This window comes from Aedes aegypti, chromosome 3 (genome assembly GCF_002204515.2).
Source record: "Aedes aegypti strain LVP_AGWG chromosome 3, AaegL5.0 Primary Assembly, whole genome shotgun sequence".
In the NCBI taxonomy this organism is placed as follows: Eukaryota; Metazoa; Arthropoda; class Insecta; order Diptera; family Culicidae; genus Aedes; species Aedes aegypti.
Genome location: NC_035109.1, coordinates 389,592,601 through 389,603,332, shown reverse-complemented (window position 1 = coordinate 389,603,332; position 10,732 = coordinate 389,592,601). Strand labels below are relative to the sequence as shown.

The 10,732-nt window shown below is 39.3% G+C and overlaps 1 protein-coding gene across 1 annotated transcript in view; it reads right to left on the bottom strand.

Annotated features, from left to right (window-relative positions):
- Positions 1-7,991: 7,991 nt before the first annotated feature.
- The window catches only part of LOC5568959 (protein commissureless 2 homolog), a 78,634-nt gene continuing 75,893 nt past the window's right edge, over positions 7,992-10,732 (bottom strand). The window contains exon 2 of the mRNA XM_001652574.2: positions 7,992-8,819. Coding sequence (XP_001652624.2) covers positions 8,356-8,819 — 464 coding nt within the window. The 3' untranslated portion in view covers positions 7,992-8,355. The remainder of the gene's footprint in view (positions 8,820-10,732) is intronic.

The following is a 10,732-nucleotide window of genomic DNA, read 5'->3' as shown; positions in this document are numbered from 1 at the left end:
ATTTTCGTGCGTTCATTACATAATGTCTAATATAATAAACTGTCCTATCCTCCTAAGTCAATTTTGGATGCTGAACTACTTCTCAATTTACTTGAGTAATTTTCAACAAATAAATTGTTCTTTTTGCCGTCGTTCACGGGTTTGCCATCATTCTGGCAACCCTGAGAAATGCACATTTTTTTCGTTTCGTTCTTACGTCGAGTTGACAAGCGCCGTTTACACGCTCGTTCAAATCTACTCAAAAAAGAGTAACTTTGACTCACTTTTGAAGTTCCAAGTTAGCTGTCAAAAGTGAGTAACTTTATTTTATCAAAGTGAGTAACTTTTTACTCAACCATGAAAGAAAACGACCTTACTCACTTTTGAGTAAACACAAACATATTTGACTCACTTTGTAAACGTCAAAGACTTGTGAAAATTTCGCGCGCTCGAACTGACAAATCCTCTGTTGTGGTGAAATTTCTTCCGTCGACGTGATGTCGGACTGTTTTTAAAAACAGTCGAGACCAAAGCCGAGCCGGCAGAGCAATGACCATTAGTTTGCTTGAAACTACGCTTCGGAAGTCCAACCGGCGAATTCCAGATTAGTGCTGCGAAGTCAATAATCCTGATATCAAGTGGAGCGAGGTCGGAGTGAAAATGACCAAGTCCTGTTTTGATCGAATAACCGCAAGAAACAAATATAAACAGTAAGTTTTACCGTCGTACTTTTTATTGGACTAATTATCAATTCTTTACAGTCTAACTGGGAAGGCTACTGGCTCGGTCAAACTACATACTCCATGACTTTCATCAATCCCCCAGAGATTTATAACATCCGGGGATCCATTGCAGAGCAGTGAAAATTTTAAAACAAATATCAAATTTTTAAACTTGTTATCATAAGAAATAATGAATAAATGTTATGCTCTTTGTGTATTTCTTCTGATTTTATGAATAACATAATACATTTATTTCCAAAAATATTATTTCCTGAAGTGAGTGACATCTACTCACTTTCGCCAATTTCAGATTAAACAAAGTGAGTAAGTGTTACTCCCATATTGACATTTGACAATGTTACTCTAAAGTGAGTAACGATGGTGTTACTCACTTTTGAGCAGTTCTCCGAAGTGAGTCAAAATCTACTCACTTTTCAGTAGATCTGAACGAGCGTGTATGTGTGTCTGTTTCCACTGACGTGCTATCGGTATCATTTTCGTTATTGTTGTCCGTGACTGCTTCCTCGTGGTGAGCATCGTCGATATGAGATTCAGCGTCGGAAGTCGCATGTGATGGTACAATAGTTACTGTTGGTGTGGTTTTTGTTGTTGATTGTATCGTTTTAGTCGTTTCGCCAAGAACGGGGAAATCGTTCACGTTGAACAATGTGGATCGAATGTTTCCTCCGGCTTCAGGTTGATTGGCTTCAGTTGGCGCTTCCGATGGCTCGGAACATTTTTGTTTTGGGTAGGCTGTTTTGTGGCAATAGCGGCAACTTTTCACCTGGTTTTGGTAAGAAACTGACGTCATCTGACCTTCAATCTCAATGTACGAAGGAATTGGCTTAAAGAGATGCATCCTCAAAACACGTATTCCATTAGGAATACCAGGAAAGTAATGTTTCCATCGTTCTCGTCCGACGGAGAGTACCACACCGTATCGTTCCTCCATATGTTTTTTCACGGTCATGTGTGAAATGTTCGTTGAAAGATCATGGATCCGTACAGTAACGGCAGCGTCATCCACATACACCGGGAATTTAAAATCCCTTCCTTCGTGGAAAATAACGTGCTCCATATTATTTCCACTCTGATATTTTGTGGCCAAGTCAGCACTTAGCAATTCAATCAGCACACAGTTTCGTATATTTTGAAGCTGTATGCTGGTAACGTCATTTAGCTGAAGTTTGATGGTTTTACATAAGAACTTGTGAATTTTTCGACACCTCTGGTCTCACGGGGAGTACACTAAAGTCCACAACGAGTACGTTTTTGGTTTTTTTTTTTTTAAATTTGGAGAAAACCACTTTTAGCTATGTTTGGAAGATTCCTTGAAGACTCTTCATCCGTCAAGGAATTTCCCAAACATTCCTCCAATTGTTTTTTCTCGAAATTTCTCCAGATGTTTCCCAAAAATAATTCAACTATTTACCTGATTTTATCATGAAGCATTTCGAATGTTTTAAAACATTTCTAAGCGACAACTGCACATATGTTCTCAGGAAACGAAATCATTCGGGAGATTTTCCATGATATATTCTATATAAATAAAAATGGAGTGGTGTTTGTATGTCACGAAATGGCTTGAGAACGGGTCAACGGATTAACGCAAGCTTTTCACAGTTGCACTCCGCAAGGGATGCGACGTGTTTGTGTGAAGAAAAAGTTCGAGAAAGTCTCCGAAATAATCGGGAAAATGGGAGAAGGCTAAGGTGTCATTTTTTTAAGGGGGATTTCTTGACGTTTTTCAACAGCCTACTTTATGGCAAGACGATGTTTGCCGGGACCACTAGTTTCATATAAAAAGCATCTGGCAATAGTTTCATATAAAATGCATCTGGATTCATTCCGAATTCTACAAATGCAACACTTTACTCCATACTTCTCTTCCGGCATTCTTTCTTGAACTTGTCAAGTAATTGTAACTGAAGTTTCTCAAAAGGTAAGGTATTGAGGTGTTTTTAGCAAAAATCATTGTAAATTTTTTGTCAACAATTCCCTAAAATAACGAAAAATTGTTCAAATCAATTGATTGATCACAGGTTGCGACTAATAAAAATCATCCAGGGATAACTTTGAGATAACCTCAATCGAGTCTTCTAAAGATTTCTCCTGAAATTCCACTTACTTTGCTCTCGGATTTCAGTCAGAGTTTTCTGAGCAATTTTTACAGTATTTTTACAAATATTGTTGGAATTAGCTCTTTCCAAAAAATAAAAACACACAATAGGGCCAACGATCTTTCAGCAGTGTGTCGCAGCACAATTTTGAAATTTGTCGAAGTATTTTACAAGACATAACTGAGTATATTTAGGAATATAATTGATCTGGGAGAAGTATAAAAACTATATAAGTACTTGTTGGTGTTAATTCTTGTAGTCTGAAAAATAAAACCATTATTAAATGCTCAAAGGAGTTCTCAGACGTTGTTCGTTCTTGTCGTAACCCTGGACGAAATGAACGTATTTTGAGACGAAATATTGGGTAAATCCATAGATGCGTCTTATAAAAAAATCAACAGGTAAATTCCTCAGGGTGAAATTATTTCATGCAGTATTCATTTCATTTATTTAGTTAACATCTAGACAGATAACACTGAATCAACAATTTCACGCCACAATACTCGATTCGTGGCCGCATCTCTCCATCCTCGGTTCTGCCCCACGCTCGCCAAATTGATACGCGCTTGATCCGCCCAGCTAGCTTGCTGCGCTCCACGTCTTCTTGCACCAACCGGATCCGACGCGAATACCATCCTTGCAGCGTTGCTGACCGCATGCCCTGCCCATCGTATCCTTCCAGCTTTGACCACCTTCTGGATACTGGGTTCGCCGTAGAGTTGGGCGAGCTCGTGGTTCATTTTTGACCCCCACACATAGTTTTCCTGCACATCGCCAAAGATCGTCCTAAGCATCCGACGTTCAAAGGCTCCAAGTGCTTGCAGGTCCTCCTCGAGCATCGTCCACGTTTCATGCCCGTAAAGCACTACCGGCCTTATGAACGTTTTGTACATGGTAAATTTGGTGCGGGTGTGAATCTTTTTTGACCGCAGCTTCTTCTGGAGGCCATAGTAGGCCCGACTTCCACCGATGATGAGCCTCCGTATTTCACGGCTAACGTTATTGTCAGCCGTCAGCAAGGATCCAAGAAAGACAAACTCGTCAACCACCTCAAACGTACCCCGTCTATCGTAACACTGCTACCAAGGCGAGCCCTGTCGCGCTCGGCCCCGCCAGCTAGTATGTACTTCGTCTTGGTCGCATTCACCACCAGTCCAACTTTTGCTGCCTCGCATTTCAGGCGGGTGTACAGGTCTGCCACCTTTTCAAATGTTCGGCCGACAATGTCCATATCATCCGCGAAGCAAAGAAATTGACTAGATCTCGTAAAAATCGTCCCCCGGCTGTTAAGCCCGACTCTCCGCATAACACCTTCTAGTGCAATATTGAACATCAGGCACGAAACAACAGACTACGACATCACCTTGTCGTAGTCCCTGGTGGATTCCAAACGCACTGGAGTGTTCGCCTGAAACCTTCACACAATTTTGCACACTTTCCATCGTCGCTCTTATCAGTCTCGTGAGCTGCCCGGGAAAGCTGTTCTCGTCCATGATTTTCCATAGCTCTACGCAGTCGATACTATCGTATGCCACCTTGAAATCGATGAAAAGGTGATGCGTAGGGACCTGGTATTCACGACATTTTTGGAGGATTTGCCGTACAGTAAAGCTCTGGGCCGTTGTCGATCAGCCGTCAACGAAGCCGGCTTGATAACTTCCCACGAACTCGTTTACTACAGGTGACAGACGACGGAAGATGATCTGGGATATTACTTTGTAGACCGCATTTAGAATGGTGATCGCTCGAAAGTTCCCACAACCTAATTTGTCGCATTTCTTGTAGATGGGGAATATTACCCCTTCCTTACACTCCTCTGGTAGCTGTTCTGTGTTCCTGGTAGCTGTTCTGTGCCTATCAGCCGGTGCAGACAAATGGCCAGCCTCTCCGGGCCCATCTTAATCCTCTATGCTCTCAGCGCCATTCAAGTTTTCGTCGAAGTGTTGCTTCCACCTTTCGATCACCTCACGCTCGTCCGTCAAAATGCTCCCTTATCCCTGCACATCTCGGCTCGTGACACGAAGCCGTTGCGGGATGCGTTTTCATTATTCTTGAGTCAAAATGATCGATTTTTCTATGGAAAACGTTTATTCTACCATACCGAAAACATGTGCAAAATTTAATCCAAATCGAAGATTATCGAGTACGATTTTTATTTTTTGACTCATTCTGGATGGAATTCTTTACTTAATACTTATTCCGGGACCCTGGAAAACGATTGCAATCCGACCAAAACATGCGGCACATCAATCTTCATTTTTTTTCGCTGGGGGTATAATGTGATGCATATTAAGTAATTTCTTGTAATATTAGGTCATTAACAAGTGCTTTTGCGATGTTCTGGAGACGATTTTGGGACCCTGGAGAAGCACATCAATCCGATTATTGCAATCCATATCATGCGATAAATCGATTCACAAGTTTTTTTTCACTTGGAGTATGATATGATGCATGTTTAGTAATTTCTTGCAACAAAAAGTCAATTCCAAGTATTCATGGGATGTTCAGGACCAGGTTCCGGGACCTTGGATATCAACTCTATCATGTGGTAGAGTTTGCAATCATCGAATTGATTACCTTCTCGGCTCCAGAACATCCTGAAAGTATCCATAATTCACCCTATACTGGAATGAATTATTGAGTGTGCATTGTTTTATACTCACTGCAAAAATTATTGAAGATTGATGTGTCGCATGATATGGTTTGCAATCATCGTATTGATGTCTAGGATATTCAGGAAGTACTTGTAGATGTTGTAAACAATTACTGCATTTTATTTTATTTCAGTTCTAAAACCTTTATGTGTCGCATGATATGGTTTGTGCTGATCAGATCTTGGGCTTCAACTGATACCCCAGGAACCGGTTCTAGTGAATCCAGAATCACCAACAATATTACCAAATGAGTTGAAAGAGTTGCAATATACTAATGGTTTATGATTTAATTACAAACACTGTATTTTTGGAGTAGTGTTTGATCCTTTGACCGTGTCGCTTGCTCTTGTGAGGGCAAGCGATGAACACTTGTTCTGCGTATAATGCGTTTATCGAACAATACGGCGAATCCAGATAGGCAAGAATATGTCATACAGTTGTGTTCAGAATAATAGTAGTGAAAGCCGATTTTCATACAAAATGCTCAACTTTGGCATGCTGTAACTTTGTTCCCATATTAGCAATCGGCATGAAATTTTGGCAGTGAACTACATATATACTCAATTTCATTATCACAAGATTTGAAAATTTGTACACTACCGACTAAAAAGTTGAGCACCAGGTGAAATCGCTCAAAATAATAGTAGTTTTTTTAATTTAAATATCTGCTGCATTTTAAGTTTTTGAATTTTTCTTTATTCATCGTTTCAACCAATTCCATCCAAGCTATAAATGTATAAACAAGCTATTTTTTTTATAAAATTGCTGCTGAACAAAAATTTACGAAAGAAAAACTACTATTATTTTGAGCGTTTTTACCTGGTACTTAAATTTTAAGCCGGTAGTGTGAAATTTTTAAAATTTTGTAATAATACAATTGAGTATATTTGTAGTTCACTGCCAAAATTTCATGCAGATCGCTCATAAGGAAACAAAGTTACAACATGCCAAAGTTGAGCATTTTGTATGAAAATCGTCTTTCACTACTATTATTCTGAACACAACTGTAGATCGAATCACTACTAACCCAATATCCTCCCCACGACAACTGTGAATATGCAGAAGATTCATCGGTCTCTTGTACCAATGCAATGGTTGTCTATCTAACATTCTTTCCCTTCCCTGATGATCGTAAGGATGTGGCCGAAACCGTTATTGACTTTCGCATTTTGAGCTCTCGATATGTTCACATTGGTAAGCCCCATTCATCAAATCTCTGTGCAACTTCGATTGATCTGGGCAATCATGGAGTAGCAACTACGAATTGTACCGTCATCTATGCTCATGATCATGATCGTGCTCAGTTTCAATCACTGCATTTTTGGTTGATCCGTGCAAAATAATTATGAAAATATCTTAAATGACTTTCGAACAGACCCCACGGGGGTTCCTAGTACAGGTCACAAAACTTGAATAGATTTGTGGTGTTGTGTCAAAATATTATTGAAATCGGCTAAAAAATATGGAAATTAGAGTAAGAAAATCACGAAAATAGGTCAGTAACGCAAAGGTTCAAAAAAATATAATATAATATTTTTTCCCTCATGTTCACATGAAATTTAAATTGTGGGTTAGCAGACATTTATGTAATCGTGGTTTAGAGCATACAGAATAGAACTTATTATTACGGTTCTTTTGAAAATTTTCCGTTCTGCGGTAGCCGCGAAGTTCTACCGCAGCTGTCAAAGTTCTACCGCATGCTTGATAATCATTGTATTGAACGAAAACATCTAATCAAAGTATGCTAGTTGAGTCCAAAGCTTTGAAAAACAGCCGAAAACAACAGTTATCAACGTGGTTTCCAAGGTATCATCGCAGCCGCTCGATGATGCTTTGTGAAAATCAGTAATGTGACTGCTGCGGTAGCTTTCTGTTCAACCAGTAGAAGCATTAACCTAAGAATGCTAATGTCGCTGCTGTTCGTGTTACCAACATATAGTTTGCCACGAACTGACAGCGTGAGTACTGGGCCTCAAAGTGTTAGACTTATTTTAAAAACCAAAACAACGACATGGTATTGAACAAACAATGGAAATCCATAATTTAAGGCAGTAATAATTGAAATCAGTTTTGAGACAACAACGCCACTAGCGTTCTACTACTAATATTTCTATTGTTCAACCGTAGAACGGAACGTTATCTCCAAAATTGCAATAATATTAACTTATTTAACACAAAAAGTTTGAATTCTGTGGTGAATTAGGCAAATCAATTACCATACAAGCTGGTAAGCTTGCATACAAGTTGGCTAAAATCATTGAATAATGCATTTTTAATAACCAATCTATTCATGATCGGGTATACTGTAATATTTTTAGGCTTGTGACCAAATTTTGTTCCGAAATGTAATTGAAATTGACCTTGTTATTCGATGGACAATGCCTTCGCAATCGTTAACCCTCCTTCTGGATCTCTTGGTGGAAATCCTGGCTACGCCCATGGCGATGCTGAAAAGAATATGACAATGGCACTAATTGGAATTGGGAAGTGATATAAATTTAAGCACGTTTTGATACTTGTTATTCACTTTCTCTGTTGATAGATAGACTATATTTCACATAATATGATTTAAGTCTTGGAATTAAGGAAGCAGTTTTCTATCTATATCATATGTATATGTACTTCATAATTGATTTGTTCGTCTGAGATAACCGTTCTCAGCAGATTGTTTGCATTAACAATTACGGAACTGGCACAAAGTAGTAGTCGTAGTAAATATAACCCTCCTTCTGAAGGATCGTCATCTTATATGTACACCTAACTATGCCCTACAGTCGCATTTAATGGAATGAATTAAAGATTAATAACACAGTCGTAGTTTTCTCTCGTGAAAGCTCCTTCTAGCGAAAGGTACTTGTTCCATACCACCTTTCTACCAACTTAACTGCCAGATCGTTCATTTTCCACACTGTAATTGCAAACGGTAAACTTTTTCGGCATACTCGTGGAAACTTGGGTTTTGAAATTGGGCGCAACTGCAACCGTCGTCGCATTTACCGCCGTATTGCTGCTGGTAGTCGGCGTAACGTCGAAGGAGTTTTCCGACACAACGCTGGTGGTGAGATTGTTTGCAAAGTTGTAGCGGATTTCCTCCAGTTTTGCGCCAGCGAGTAAATCCTGTGACTGCGATTCGAAGAGTTTGATGACCGAAGGTCGTTGAAGCTTGACCGGCTCCAAGTGGCCACCGGGACTTTTCTGTTGCTGTTTCTGTTTGAGCTGCTCGATGGCATCGTTGTAGCTCGGCAGGCCCGATACTATCGTATAGCTCGGCAGGGATTCTACGTCGTATGGCGGAGGCGTTTCCAGGTCCATCGAGGAGAGCGTCTGTGACCTGGCGGTGAGAACTGAAAGAAAGACAGGGGGAAATGAAGAAGAAAACGCTCATTAGTGACAAGTTGTCACGCCGGCGGACAGTTATTCTAAATTTGAAGCTGTCCGTCAAATGTTTTGATTCTTTAGAAATTGTTACGTTCGTCAAATTATCACAGCTGGAAGGAACAGGGAAACGGAGGAAGACAAACGGTGTTCATCAGACCGTTATTATAAGAAAAAAATCTCCATCAAGTCTGTGCTCAGCATTCGTTTTCTATAGCTAAGGGGCGATCCATTAATTACGTAAGACAATTTTCGCGATTTTTCAAACCCCCCCCCCATGGTAAGATTTTTTGTATGAAAATAAAAAACAAATTGTATGACGCGTAAGAAATCTGAAACCCCCCCTCCCCCCGTAAACCCTTACGTAATTAATGGACAGCCCCTAAGTTGGATGTCTGGGCGGAATTTCAAAAATGTCGATGGTGATATATACGGTTTTTCATTTACCGTAAAACGGGGTATTTGAAGTGATTTATTTGTGCTAGTGCCCAAATCTTTAGTGCCGAGTGAGATTTACTGTGAAATGTGATGAGATAGAAGATAATTTGCCTGTGCCCCCTCTGAGAATGACATATTTCTAGTTATTTAGCATTTGCTAAAATAAGCCACCTGCTGAAGAATTGAACATTTCTTGGTTGGATTGGGCAGTAATTTTGCTTTAAATTATATTCATTCAGTTTAATCATCACACCACACCATAATATATAATATGATATAATTCTTCTGATAATCATGGAAAAAATTGTTCAAGTACGACTGATTTTCTTTACCTATGTGAACTCATGCCTCCAAAAAGGACTATTTTCAAACCATGTCCTAGTTTTATTTCCATAATTTGTCCTAAACATGCATCTTAGCCGTAGAAAACGACTGGTGAGCTCAATCACACATAATGATTTTTTTTTTCTAATAGCAACGACCAGGGGAGCACCGTGAGGTGCCGCGCGGTAATGTGTTGCTCGAAGAAATGCCTCCCGGAGCGAGGCGAAAAAACATAAATAATCATCTGAAGATTAACGGGAGCTAGGGAGAGCTGTTAGCCGATCCGAAGCCACCCCATATTGATAAGGTAGCGTAGCAATAGTCACCTAATACAATCCCCTGTTTGATACGGAGACGTGCTGCTGGGAAATATTACAAGATTTGCATTTGACTGATATTGCAAAGTCTATGTTCGATGGATGTGGGTTTGAATTCTGCCCAGAGATTACAGCAATAGTGAGAATTGTATTTGCACAAACATTTGCCGGGAAATAGGATTAAGTTCTTGCTTTAGTATTATAACCATCTGTATGTAATGCGGCGTCATAGGGAACACAAAAAATACATTGAGGAAGGTCAGAAATCATCAGATCGAGCGGAGAAACACCACATGGGAAAAGAAATGTGTGATTGTGTAGTGATATAGTTTCATTGAAAATAACTGAACTCTAGATTTCATATGCCACGAAGATAGATTTATGTAATAACACATTGTATATGATTAGCACTTACGTTCAATTTGTACTAAATATATTAGTGCTCATCACACAAATTACAAATGCAAAAATTTAATTTAACAGATAATCAGGCTTCGATTGGTTGATACAGTTGGGACGTAACAAAAGAAAGCAGAAGAAAAAATAATACTGTCATAAGTATAACGGATATTTCAATTTAGTTTACACTTGAAGAAAGGTAGATCTTAAAAAAAAGTTTGTTATTGAACTCAAATTTTAATTAAAAAGTCAAAATTTATATCCTGGCTTTTTCAAATTAAAACCTTTAAAGCAAGCAAGAATCCCTGTCAAAAGAGAGCCAAGAACTCACATAGAAGAAATGTATACCACAAACCATAGCACAAAATTGAGTCAATTGTTCTTGCTGGCTACCATCAAACCTT